Raw genomic sequence first — 14,113 nt, forward strand, 5'->3', positions numbered from 1 at the left:
ATGAAAAACATATGTAACAAATCCATCGTAAGGGCTTACTGATCCGATAATCACTCTGAATAAGTTTGTTTGCTCACACTGTAAAGAAATGTAGTGAACAATAAAGGAAACATTTTTTCAGTGACAGAATCACAGCAGCACACAGAAAGCTGTTTTTTCTGTGGCCAATGTGCAAATGCACTCTCTGAAACTCCTTTAGTGGCAGATTTTTAATGAGTTAACGTGGCCATCACCAAATTCTCAGACTGAATCGCTGGTGACGCTCTTTTTACTAGTGTTAAAGCACTGAGTTCTGTACGCTCTCTTACTCACTGACAACTCTCAGCTTGAAAATGACACACAGATCTGCAAGTTTATGAATACTACACTGTTTGTCTGTAATACTGTACTGTAGATATTTTACTTCTCACTTAAATAGACACTTAGCATATTTTACATTAGTACAGTGCTGCATGGTGTCTTTACAGATAAATAGTGTATATGGACGATGATCTCTCTGAGAGCAGATTCTGACTCTCTTTCACTGCCAGCTTAAGTCGTTTGTTTATTAGTGGCAGTGTACACTCGGCTTACGTCTCATGGCATCAGCAGGTATCTGTGAATTTTTATGAGTATGAGTAAATGAGCGTGGTATCAGCCCAATACCCGATTCCAGTATTGGTATTGATGAATCCCTAATCAGAACTTCATTTTTTAATAATTTAAATCCTGATTATAGAGACAGACAGAATATTTTAGGAGTTGATGTGAACGTCTTTTCATGTTAAATGCAGTTTCCCACCCTACATATCCAAATGTTTACCCCCTGATGGCAGAACCTCACTGCTTCAGTGAACTGTGATAAACTGAATAATAAACCGTTTCCCTGTGGCAGTGGGAAAGTGTTCCCTTTGTGCCTTTCTTACCTTTCTTCAGGACTTTCAGATTTCAAATCATCACACAAATAAATACATTCTAAACTGATTAATGCAACAAATAAACAAAATTAAAAATGAAAAAAAAAATAAAAAAATACCAAAAAAAAAAAAACAAAAGAAAAGCAAAAAAAAAAAAAAAGAAAATAAAAAAATAAAAAAAAAAAAAAATTTATCTAGGGCGCGAGTGAGCAAGACATGGAGTAAGACGTTTCTTTCAGAGCTCTTGCAGAATTTGTTAATTAAACGGCTTTGCTCATATCTAAAGTAATATAAAATCTCGCTCAAAGGACATTTAAGAGTTCATATTTCAAATTAAAGCAGGAATATCAACTTGAATGACAACGAATCTTCGAAAATACAAATACAACCCGGCGAGGCCTGAACCCCCCTCGACGCACAATACTTCAGGTAGCCCGAAACACTACCCGCCTACACAGACCGAAGCTACAGGTATGACTGCTGAAGCGATCAAGTCCGATATCCTGTCATCCCTCAGGGAAGATATATCTAAAATAATCAGGGAAGATCTGAAAACTGCATTAGTTGAAGACTTTAATGCCTTGAAAAGTGAACTGCAAGCGATGAGATCAGAAATGACCAATAATACGAACACAGTTCGCTCTGAAATGGACCGTGTGAAGGCAGACTTTAAAGACATGGCGGGAGGACTGTCTACATGGTCTGATGAAGTAGCTTCACTTCAGACTACTGTGGCCTGCCTTCAGAGTCAAGTCGAAAAACTCAGAGAAAGGAGGGAAGACTTGGAGGGCAGAATGAGAAGGGGGAATATACGGATAGTTGGTGTTCGAGTTCTCCCACGGCTGTTTCCAAACTTCTTAAAGAAGTACTGCAGATGGACCGAGATATGAAGATAGACCGGTCACATCGCAGCCTTGCCCTGTGGAAACCAGGGGCAAGCCACGGGTTATCATCGCCAAGCTGCACTATGATGGAGACGCTGCGGAAGTTCTGAGAAGAGCCCGAGACTTAGCTCCGCTAAACTACAGCCGGGGGCGCATAGCTATATTCCCGGACTACACCTCTAGCGTCGCCAAGCCAGAGCAGCATTCACAGACGTGAGGAAGATGCTGCGGGGACGACGGGGAGTTCACTATGGCCTCCTCTACCCTGCCCAACTGCGGATTTCATACAAAAATGAGGAAAAGGAATTTCTGGATCCTCGAGAGGCTTTGGAAATATGTTCGGAAGGAAATCATCTCTGAGACGGAGAAGTAATGAAACACTTTTCTTGCCCGCATTAAAATAAAAGTAATCACACAGATTCATCCCTGTGGAGTGTTAAAACTTTCCAGGTGGGGACAAGATCATTATTATTTTGGTTGTGTACTCTGTCACTTGGAGGACTAGCGCAGGTATGCGCCGTACGTCACCCATTAGACACTTTTTTCTGAACTTATTGCCGAGACACTTACAGGTAGTCCAGAAAAGTGTCGAATGAACAGTTTTATTTTTATATGCCGTTCTGCTGTATGTCTCGCATGTAAGATATCCTGCGGGGGTCTGAATAGTGCCTGGTACCTTATATCTTAGCACACATAAGTACAGTCAAACTCCATCTAGACTGTGCCCTTTATAGCCTGCTAATTTTGCGGGCCGGGACTAGACCCCACATCCCCGTTAAGCATGACAGCGAATTCTAGCTTGAATTGTTTTTTTGTTTTACGTGTTCTGATCCTAATGTTCCCCCAGGATCATGCGTTAAGAATAAGGATAATAAGACCACCTCAATGTTTCTTTACCCAGATTTTTAAATGGATTTCTCTGAAGATAAGAATGTATACATGTTTTTTTTGTTTTTTTTCCCCTCACTGCAGGAAAATATACCCACAGCTATACATAATATACACAAATTATAAGCTATAATGTTAAGGGACTTCATAGCCCTATCAAAAGAAAGCAACTTCTAAACCAATTAAAGCAACTGAATTGTCAGATGGCATTTCTACAAGAAACCCATCTTTCTGATGATGAACATGATAAGCTTAAAAAATCCCGGGCAGATAAAGTATACTATTCTTCACATCAGTCAGGGAGGAAAAGGGGAGTATCCATCCTGATACATAGACAAATAAATTTCACACCAACATTAATACATAAAGACACTGAAGGGAGATACATACTGGTAAATGGATTAATTGATGGCACTGAAGTATCCTTTATAAATGTATATGCACCGAATGAAGATAAACCTGGATTTATCAAAATAATTTTGGACAATCTAATACAGCATAGCACTGGACTTTTATTGATGGGAGGGGATCTAAACTGTGTTTTGTCACAATGCATGGATAGACAACCTGAATCGAAAACTCCCCTCTCTAAAATGAGCAAGATGCTTAAATATCAATATCTCGAGTTGGGCCTTATAGATGTTTGGAGAAGTAAATTCCCAAGAAATAAGGACTTTACATACTATTCAAGTAGGCATGCATCTTATTCTAGGATTGATTACTTTTTCATGCCCAAGTTAGAGCTGCATAGAGTAATGGATTTTGAAATACTACCTATTACTATCTCTGACCACTCACCCATTGCACTCAAGTGGCATATATGCCACAGACCAACCTTCAAACAATGGAGACTTAATGCTTCGCTCCTTAACGATAAAGAATTTACCAGCTTTATCATAACAGAACTTAATAATTATTTGGATACTAATGTCTCATCAGAAACATCACCTCTTATATTGTGGGACTGTGCTGAAGTGTACATCCGGGGTCGTATTATCTCATATACATGCACTAAAAAAAGAAAAAAAGAATGCCAAGCAGCAGGAATTAGAGGACAAAATAAGGGATTTAGAAAAGCAACATAAACAAACCACTTCAAATAGACTTATTAAAGCTCTTAGCGCAACCCGTAGAGAACTTAACAGTTTGTTATCAGAGAAGGTTGAGGGAAGCTTAAGATTTATTAACCAGCAATATTATGAATATGGTAACAGAGCAAGTAGGTTATTGGCATTTAGATTGAAAAAGCAACAATCATCTAACATAGTGCAGAAAATAAAATCTAAGGATACTAAATTTTGTATGAAACCAAATGAGATAGCAGAATCCTTTGCAGAATTCTACAAATGTTTATACAAAAACTCTGATACTTGTTCTGAGGACATACAACTCAAAACATTCTTGGAAGACATAAACATGACAACACTAACAGAATCAATGGCCAAGGAATTAGATGAACCAATAGAGGAATGGAAAATTAAGCAGGTGATCTCGAATCTGAAAAATAATAAAAGCCCAGGACCAGATGGATTTATTAATGAATTTTACAAAACCTTTAAAGATATTTTATCTCCCCTGTTATTAAAAGCATACCATCATGTGTTTGAGTTTAAAGTTTTAGCCCCCTCTTGGAAAGAAGCAACAATAGTAGTAATACATAAAGAGGGCAAAGATCCTACTGAATTCCAATCCTATAGGCCTATATCACTATTGAATGCAGATTTGCGTATTTTAACAGCAGTCTGGCTAGACGTGTCAGTAAGATTATTACCCAAATTATCCATCCTGATCAGACTGGTTTTATCACCGGAAGATACTATGGAGATAACATCAGAAGATTACTTAATATAATGTCCTACCAAAAAGATAAAGAAAAAGAAGAAATATTAAAAAAAAATTATATCATTGGATGCCGAGAAGGCCTTTGATCGTGTATCATGGCAGTATTTGTTTCAAACACTAAAATGGTTTAAATTTGGCCCTAACTTCATAAATTGGATACAAACACTCTATTCAGACCCACAGGCTGCCGTCAGAGTTAATGGGTGTAGGTCAGAGAAATTTACATTAGAACCCGGATGTAGACAGGGCTGTTCGCTCTTGCCTCTTTTGTTTGCAATTAGTATCGAACCACTAGCACAGCTCATGAGAGATGAGAAAAATATAAAAGGAATCGAAATAAATAAAGAAGAACATAAAATATCCCTTTATGCAGATGATGTACTATTGTACTTAACAGAACCAATAACAACGATATCACACTTAAAGAAACGTATTTCTCAGTATGGATACTATTCAGGATATAAAATGAATGTGGAAAAAACAGAAGCTATGGATATTAATGGCAAAATACCACAAAGTATAAAACTCCAGAGTGGATTCAAGTGGCCAAAAGATGATATTAAATATCTTGGTATACACATCCCTAAATCTGTACAAAACCTTTATGTTGCAAATTATAAAAAAAAATAATTTGCTGTATTAGTAAAGATTTGGACCAATGGTCCACACTCCCTCTGTCTTTGCTAGGTCATATTGAAACTATACGTATGAATGTTTTGCCCAGGTTGCTTTATTTATTTCAGATGTTACCCATTGAAGTTCCAAAGTCTACTTTTAATCATTTGGATAAATTGATTTCTCAGTTTATATGGCAAAGAAAACGTCCAAGAATTAGGAACATTGCAGCTATCCAAATCAGATGGTAGGCTTAAATTGCCTAACTTAAAATATTATTTCTGGGCTGCACAGATGAAGCCTTTGTTAACATGGATCCAGAATAATATAAATACACGCTGACTTAATATCAAAAAAGTATGTGTCCAGTGCCCCTCAATGTCTTACCATTTTTGGATGCCCCTATAAAAGAATTGGGACAATGGACTGCAGTTACCTTTAAGATATGGAAAAAAATACAATCAATATTCAGGCTGCCCAAGACAATCTCACTGTTAGCAAGTATTGGACACATGAAAACCTTTATCCCAACAGTTTGGATACGGGGTTTAAAAGATGGTCAGAATATGGTTTAACCAAACTGTATCAGATGTTGGACAGGGGTAACCTTAAGACATTTGAACAGCTAGAAAATGAATTTGCTCTCCCCAGAACAGACTTTTTTAGATATTTGCAATTGAGACATTACACACAAAGAATGGGGAAACTTATAAAACCTACATATATAGAAAATTATTTCATGGAATTACAAAATAAGAATGGAAGGGAAAGAATAATTTGTAAACTGTATCAAATATTCATGTCTATGAACCTAAATAATTCTTTAAACATAAAGCAGAGATAGGAATCAGAGCTAAATGTGGATATAACACAGAGTACTTGGAACGAAATATGCACCGAAGCAAGTCTAGTGACCAATTCAAACATCTGGAGGGAATTCAAATGGAAAGTCATCACCAGATATTTCCGAATGCCAGAAATAGTGTCAAAGATGGGTCTAACACATAACAGTTCATGTTGGAGAAATTGTGGAGCACAAATTGGAAACCATACTCACATATTTTGGCTGTGCCCTAAGTTACAGATATTCTGGAATGAAGTATTTCATGCTCTTAAGGAAGTATTTCAGCAGAATATTCCACAAGATCCTAGAGTAGCAATATTGGGAGTAATACCGACAACTTAGAGGGGAGACCTAAGAAATACATTCTAGGAATATTACTGACGGTAGCTCTGAAATGTATTACAATTAAATGGATGAATCCAGACCCTCCCACATATAATTTATGGATCCAAAAGGTGTGGGATGTCTACCAAATGGAACAAATAACATACTTGTTAAGAATTCAAAAAGATACATTTACGAAGAGATGGAGCCCTGTTATAGATCTACTAATGCAGTGAGAAATACAACCCCCCCCCTTAATGATTGTCTAATTAATTGTTTATTTATTTTTAGACAATCATGTTCTGTTCTCACATTATTTTCATTATTTTTTCTTATGTTATTGATTACTTTTATTTTGAAGTGGATTCCCTTTGTTGCTCTTTTTATTTGTGTAATAATTAAGATTGAAGAGTGTGTAGATATGACTTGTATTTTTATAGCCCCCCCCCATGGAAACATTGTAATACTGTTAAAAAAAATTAATAAAAATTAAGTTTAAAGCTTGACAATGTGATTTTTTTTTTCCTGCTGAGGGGATGTGTCTGTCATTTTTGTGGACCCACTACAAAGCCATTTTTCCACTGGACCACATTTTTTTTATTAAAACATTGATTTGTGCGATCCATTTAGCATTTCCATTTGCAATCCAGCTGTCAAACACTGTAATTGTGTAATATTAATGCAGGAGCTAAATGCGAAAATAGACCTTATGTCCTTAGTGCAGCAGTTGTTTTTTGAACATGCACCAGTGCATTTAATGAAGCACCACTAGTTAGGTCATTCCACTTTCAATTGACTAATACAGTTATATAGCAATATTGACTGGTAGTCTCACGAAATTTGCCTAAAGGGATCCCAGTCACCAATGGAAACTATGGATGGAGAGGGTTCAGGCAGGGAAAGAGACACGGAAGAGACATGATTACTAATGAAATGGCATACACAGTACAGTGAGGATATATCTGAAAATGTTTGTAGATATACTGTTCCCTTTAGATTCATCTAGCAGTAGTCCACTAGGCTAACCCAGTCAGCACTGGCTGCAGAAACATCTTAAACTGTATTTAGAATGTTTATATTATTGTTATTATTATTATTAGTAGTAGTGGTAGTAAATAATTCAAATACACTAATATATTGATTAGAGGAGAAGAATGGTGAATGTTGAGCTTCTAAAAAATGCAAATGCATAATTAGGCTTATGTAAAGTAAATGGCTATGCACGTTGTTCAGTGCAATTTAAAATATAGATAGATGCAGTTTTTGCTGCCAGTTTAGCAAATGCACAGTAGCTACAAGAGGTGATTAAAACCGATTGTCTCAATCAATCAATGTTCAGTCAATGTTCGCACATTATTTATTACTCATCAGTGATTCCAAAGATGAAATTCAAAGGTGAAAATGTTTTGAAATTTGGAGAACAGATGGGGGTCTGCATTTGCTTGCATCAAAATAGCAGCCTAGGTGTATAACCATTATTACCATTAAAGTCCTTTGCCTCTGCATTATGAAGAATAGAATTATGAGTTGCTAAAAACCTCATATCTTCAAAAAAGTAACTTTACAGGAGAAAGAAATAACGTACTTAACTTTCAATTAAAGTTAATGTAACAAGATGTTATTTTAACTCCTTTTGGAACATTTCTGTTGGTCCACTCACTGTAAACGGCAGCTGATGTTTTCAAATCATGTAAAAAATACATAAATAAATGACAAAAGAGATAAAAGGTTTGTTTCAACAGTGACAATATATTTGTGGCAGGTGCCCGACCCATGGGCACCAATGACAGAGGCAAGAGACGGCAGGGTGCCGATGCCTGAGCCCCACGCCGACAGAAAGTTGCAGAAGTCCAGTGCACCAACGCTGGAGTTTGGGGGTCGGGTGCCTGACACAACATTGTCATGCAGCGGTGTTATAAATCAGTTGTTATGAATCGGCAGTGTTATGAATCAGAAAAAAACGTATATGATTGACACTTGGGCACATGCAGTGGCATATAGAAAGTAATTAGAGTGCTGTCACTTCAATTAGAGCTGAACTACCAGCTAACTAGTCACACTGTAGTTCTTCTGCATCCCAGTGATCAAGAACCCATTAAGTTCTTTGTGTCTATGAAATCCTTTGTGTGAGTTAAGTGACTTGATGTGTAAAATAACGGCTGATTTTTTTTTTATATTTTTGTAGGTATTTCCCAAGAGACTTGTGTCATTTTCCACATGGATAGATCACACACGCTGGGCTCGCAACACTTGGGCCATGGCTGCCATTTTCATCCTCACACTGGCAGACATAATAGATATGGTGAGGCACTGACTAGACATTTGTTTGCCTTTACAACACTGTTGGGGTTTAGAAAAGTTCTGAATCTCTAAATGTGGGAAGCACGTTATGTGGACAATATGGAGTAGTAATCAAGTTCAAGCACTGCTAATTCGTTGAGAAGGTTTTTTTTAATTCAGTAATCAAGTTTATTTGATTAATTTTGGCAGCCTTAGTAGATACTGAAAGTTGCTTGGAAATTAACCATTAGTGTTAATGTAATGGGCCTCAGGTACTGCTATGGTGCTTGTTGCTGAAATCTGTTATTTTCCACATTAACTGTCCTCTTGTAGCTAAGCTGTCGACCACCACAGCCGCCCGCAACAAGCACAGATGTGGAAAGTTCTCCAGCCCCGGCTGAACAGAGGGGCTGCCTGGAGAACCCCAAATACTACAGCTACGTTGCTGTGCTAGCACTGATAGCCACTACCATGCTGGTGCAGGTCAGCCACATGGTCAAGCTCACGCTCATGCTTCTGATCACAGTGGCCACAGGTGTAGTCAACATCTACAACTGGAGGGACATCTTTGACCAGTATGATCTGGTGCGCTATGAGGAGTACAGGTGGGCACCGATCAAAGGGAGGATTGTTGTATTACGAACCTAAAAGCTTTTCCTCACTGAATTCAGTGTAATGTTTTTTGTTTCTGTGCAGAGTATACCTGGTGCCCTCCAAATACACAATGACTGTGATGATCTTCATCATGATGGTCAGCTTCTACTACTTTGCCCGACACGTACGTGATTGCCCAGATTCTTCTGCCATCCTTTCTTCACCTTTCCTTCCTTCATTGTTAAAAAGTAAAGGTACCAAGAAGATCTCTGGAGCTTTACCATAGAAGAACCACTTTTGGTTCCTTGAAGAACATTTCAGTAGTTCTTCAAAGAAACATTTTGATAAATGAAAAGTGCACGTATGAAGACCCCTTCAATGTTTAAAGAATCTGTGCATATTGTAAAGGTTCTATAACAGTTTTTCTTACAACCATATGTCCAATCTAAGATCCACAGAGGAACCTTTTTAAGAGTGTATTTCTCACATTCCTTTCTTTTACCTTGTTGATAACATCATGTCTCTCTGTCTTTCAGGTGGAGAAACTGGCCCGCACGCTGTTCCTGTGGAAAATTGAGGTGCATGAACAGAAGGAGAAAGTGTATGAGATGAGGCGCTGGAATGAGGCTTTGGTCACCAACATGCTTCCAGAGCATGTCGCACGCCACTTCCTGGGTTCCAAGAAGAGGGATGAGGTACGAAAATCCTTCTTATCAATTTCAGGATATAAGTAGCTCAAAAACTGTGCAGTCTGCATATGTTTGCGATCAACAGGAGCTGTACAGCCAGTCCTATGATGAGATTGGGGTGATGTTTGCCTCTATCCCTAATTTCTCTGACTTCTACACGGAGGAGAGCATCAACAACGGGGGTATCGAGTGCTTGAGGTTCCTCAATGAAATCATCTCTGACTTTGACAGTGTAAGTAATATTTTAACATTTCTTTTTAAGCATTTAGATTGTACTTCTGTATAGACACTGTTAAACAAAAGCTTGTTTCTCAGAAACGTTGGAAAAAAGTATACATGTGCATTCATGTATTGAGATTTTACTACATAAAACTTTGGAGCATTTCTGTTTGTCCACTTGTCATAAAATGTTCACTCAAAACATGGAAGAGTTAGAGTTAGGAGGTTTTATATGACCAGGTCTTCCATCTTGTCCTTTACAGCTTCTGGATGAACCTCAGTTTCGCTGTATCACCAAGATTAAGACTATCGGCAGCACTTATATGGCAGCATCTGGGGTCACTCCTGACAACAACACCAACGGTTATGCTTGCATGAAGGTAATAAAGTCAGAATAGTCATTGTACCTGCATATAGTTGTGATGTTGATTACCCTGCTGATGTCCAGTGATCGACCTGAGCATTTTTCCCACTCAACAGAAGGAGGAATTATCTGATAGGGAGCGCTGGCAGCACTTGGCTGATCTGGCAGATTTTGCTCTGGCCATGAAGGTTACTCTTATGAACATCAACTACCAGTCATTTAACAACTTCATGCTTCGCATTGGTAAGCGGACAGTCATCTAGTGTGCAGGAGATTTGATATGATGTTTGTGCCATTCATTGCTTACTTTCTTTTACATCTTTTCTCCACAGGCCTGAATAAAGGGGGTGTTCTGGCTGGCGTCATAGGGGCTCGAAAGCCACATTTTGACATTTGGGGAAACACTGTTAATGTGGCCAGCCGCATGGAATCTACAGGGGTGATGGGGAACATCCAGGTGAATCCTGGCATTTATGAGGCTTAAATATGTTAGAAAGCAGAAAGCATTCAATCCTTCTGTCCCGAAGTTCACACTTGCAGTTTTGTGTAGTGAAACTTACACTCAAAAGTGATTTGATTAATTTGAAGCACCGCATTTGTTTCGGAATCAAAATGAAAAGTCACATGACTAGCCCAGTGAGGTTTCATTACATCACACTGTGTCAAAACATTTCAAAATGTTTTCGGTATATGCAAAAAAGTGCAAGCTGCTGATATGTGATCAGGATATTTTGACGCTAAATACACCTAAGTGAGTCGGAAAATCCTTTTTTATGATCCCTGATTAGTTACTGTTGTTTGCAAAACTGTGACTTGCAAACTTTAAAAGTGATACAAAGCGTATCGCTGTTTTGTTTTTAAACATTACTATGAAAATGTATTTCTTTCTGTATTCTATTAGACGAGGTTGTTTTGAGCCCTGATTTGCCACCAGATGTCACTGTGGTGCGATGATTCAAATGCAATGAAACAACTGATTCGCTTTGAAAAATAGAATCTTTTCCTAGATCAGTTGTTTCATTTGCTTCAGTCTCTCAAAAGCCCCATTTATGCCAGCACTATATTTTTTTGTAGTCTGATATGGGGTTGTATTGAGCACAGGTTAGCCCAGATATGTCAGATACAAAGATGGACCCCCTAGTTTTGTGTATTTGTATACGTGTTCATGTGCTTTCCATACAAGTATTCAAGTGTGCCCCAATTCCTAAATGTGCAGGATGGGATATATCCCCCATTTTAAAGTGTTTTCTGATAGAAGTTTAGGAAATAATGGGAAAGAACATTAATATTGTGAGAGAACTACCTGTCCGTTAAAGAAATGGGACGCATTCACACACTTCTTGTGGTCTTAATGAGTGCTTGAACACTTTTGCTAAGTTGCGAAAAGCATTACATAAACTTCAGCAAAACCCCAAACTGCAAGCACAGAATTTGAGAGTTTGAATCTGTAATTATGCTATGGCTAGTCTGCTTTCGTCAGTAACACTAAGTCTGCTACCCCCAGGTGGTGGAGGACTGCTATAACATCCTGAAGGACTACGGCTTCCGCTTTGTGAGGAGGGGACCAATCTTTGTAAAGGGAAAAGGGGAGTTGCTCACCTATTTTCTGAAAGGACGGGAAAAACAGGGTTCCTTCATCAATGGCTCCTCTGTCACGCTACCCCACCAGGTGGTGGACAGCTCTTGACCGACAGGCATAAAACCCACACTCAAACATGAAACTCATTCGACTTAACGCACCATACACATGCAAAATAAAACCTCTTAAAGTAAGTCCATGTGTTGCAGAATGAGAGGGATGCAGACCTCAGAAATGAAGTGAAACATGAGATTCCCTCTGGTCACACTGGAGAAATACAGGGTCATGCTGTACTTAGACCTTTTCAGTGAATGAATGAGTGAATGAATGACTTTCCAGAAATATTTTATCTGCTGAAATTGAATCAGGAACCATTGTTTAAGAGTACTCGTGATCATGCCACACAAACCCAGAGAGTACACACAGTGGATGGTTACTTGTTATTAACCAATTGTATATTACACACTTCAATGCTTTTAAATTTGAGACTTACACTGCTCCTCTATAGGTTGTTGTTGAAAATTCTATTGTAAATCTAAAGTTTATTTGATTGTTTTATTTTTTGGAGTTGAGGAGTGTGTCTTCAAGTGTGTGAAGGGAAGCACACAGGCTCCCTCTGCCTCTCATGTGTGTATGCAGATGTGTGCACGTACAAGTATGTGTGTGTGTCCTCACCTGCTGTTCCCGACGTGTATGTATCTACTCCCTTTTATTTGTGGACTTTGCAGCCATTTCCAGCCAATCTACATTTTTTACCCAGATAAAAGTGTTTTTAGTGTGCCATACAACCAGTGCCACAACATCATTACGTGTCCTGTATGTATGCTACTCCGGGGTGTTTGACGTGTCACTGTGAGCAGGTTAAATGCAAGCGTGTATGTACAGTATGCATGCACTAAATGAAAGTGCAGCCGGGGTTAAGACTTTTTTGGCAGTATTGGAGGGATGGGTGTTTCTTAGCTCAGATTATATTCCCCTCAAAAGTCTTTCCTAAAAGATTAGATGAATGTGCAATAGTTTATTCTTTTACGATGCTCTGTTCTCCAGTACCCTTTGCAAAAAAGAAACCCACATTCTTCTCCCTGTAAGTCATATTTTTATATTATGATTGTATATGTTTTATTCTAGCTAAAGAGTATTGTGCAGTGTGAGCAGATATAGGACTGGCGTAGTGTGCCTGACTGCACTGCTGATGGTTTCCTCTGTTAATTTATTGCAGATGTCAGGGATATTGTATGAAAAACCACAGACAGCATTGCAATTGTTACTGAATCCCCATGTGTTGTAACAGAATGAAGGAAAAGACTTCTGGCCTGATGGAGGATTTTACTGAAATTTGATTTGTATTTTTGAAATATCCTTAGACATGGGAATAAAATGGCACTTTGGATGATCTGTAGGTGTCTCCTGTTTGTATTCTATTCAAAAATATTATACATAGGACTTATAATAGATTTAAAAAGACACCACACACATTTCTTTATGAGCTGGTTTCCCAGACATGGATTAAGAGCAGTCTTGGAGTAAATTACAATCCCATTGCTGATTTACCAATGAAAATCCTTTTCAGTCTGGGTTTAGACTTAATCTGGCTCTGGGATGCCAGCCCTATGAGTTTAAAATGATGTGATTATTTAATGAAAAAATGCATCTTAAGATAAATGGTAAGATGGTGATCTTAAAGCCGTGGTATAAGGGCAACTTCCTGAGGCTGTGGTTCAGCATTTTTTCCCGCAAGCAGGTATGTATCAGTGACTAGCTTTAGGGTCACCTGGAATAAACTTCACCAGTTGGGCATTGAAATACTGGGGGGTTGATTTCGCTAAGACGTTGCTTTCGAAATTGATATTGGATATCGGTTTTACAGAGAAACATTAAGGATACCGTCTTCCAAGCCATTCTATAATAACCAGGCTGATGCAGCATTCAAGCTGCCAAACGTAAAAACCTGTTGAAGTGTTAAGATTATTAAATCACTGCAAGAAATGCACACTAAAATTCTTAGTTCAGCCTGTCACATCGCACTACGAATCCAGCTCAGATCTACACAGGAACAGATCACTTCATTATCGATCAGTATGCAATTTTCTCCATT

The 14,113-nt window shown here is 38.3% G+C and overlaps 1 protein-coding gene across 3 annotated transcripts in view; it reads left to right on the forward strand.

Annotated features, from left to right (window-relative positions):
• Window positions 1-13,415, forward strand: part of adcy3a (adenylate cyclase 3a) — a 33,654-nt gene extending 20,239 nt beyond the window's left edge. For 2 of the 3 annotated variants that reach the window (XM_036587505.1, XM_036587523.1), the window contains exons 12-20: window positions 8,479-8,595; window positions 8,907-9,178; window positions 9,270-9,351; window positions 9,704-9,862; window positions 9,942-10,088; window positions 10,339-10,455; window positions 10,556-10,682; window positions 10,772-10,896; window positions 11,944-13,415. In XM_036587505.1, the coding sequence (XP_036443398.1) occupies window positions 8,479-8,595; window positions 8,907-9,178; window positions 9,270-9,351; window positions 9,704-9,862; window positions 9,942-10,088; window positions 10,339-10,455; window positions 10,556-10,682; window positions 10,772-10,896; window positions 11,944-12,126 (1,329 nt within the window). In that variant the 3' untranslated portion in view covers window positions 12,127-13,415. The remainder of the gene's footprint in view (window positions 1-8,478; window positions 8,596-8,906; window positions 9,179-9,269; window positions 9,352-9,703; window positions 9,863-9,941; window positions 10,089-10,338; window positions 10,456-10,555; window positions 10,683-10,771; window positions 10,897-11,943) is intronic. The other variant, XM_036587514.1, reaches the window with a different exon arrangement.
• Window positions 13,416-14,113: the final 698 nt, after the last annotated feature.

Source organism: Colossoma macropomum, unplaced genomic scaffold (genome assembly GCF_904425465.1).
Source record: "Colossoma macropomum unplaced genomic scaffold, Colossoma_macropomum, whole genome shotgun sequence".
Lineage (NCBI taxonomy): Eukaryota > Metazoa > Chordata > Actinopteri > Characiformes > Serrasalmidae > Colossoma > Colossoma macropomum.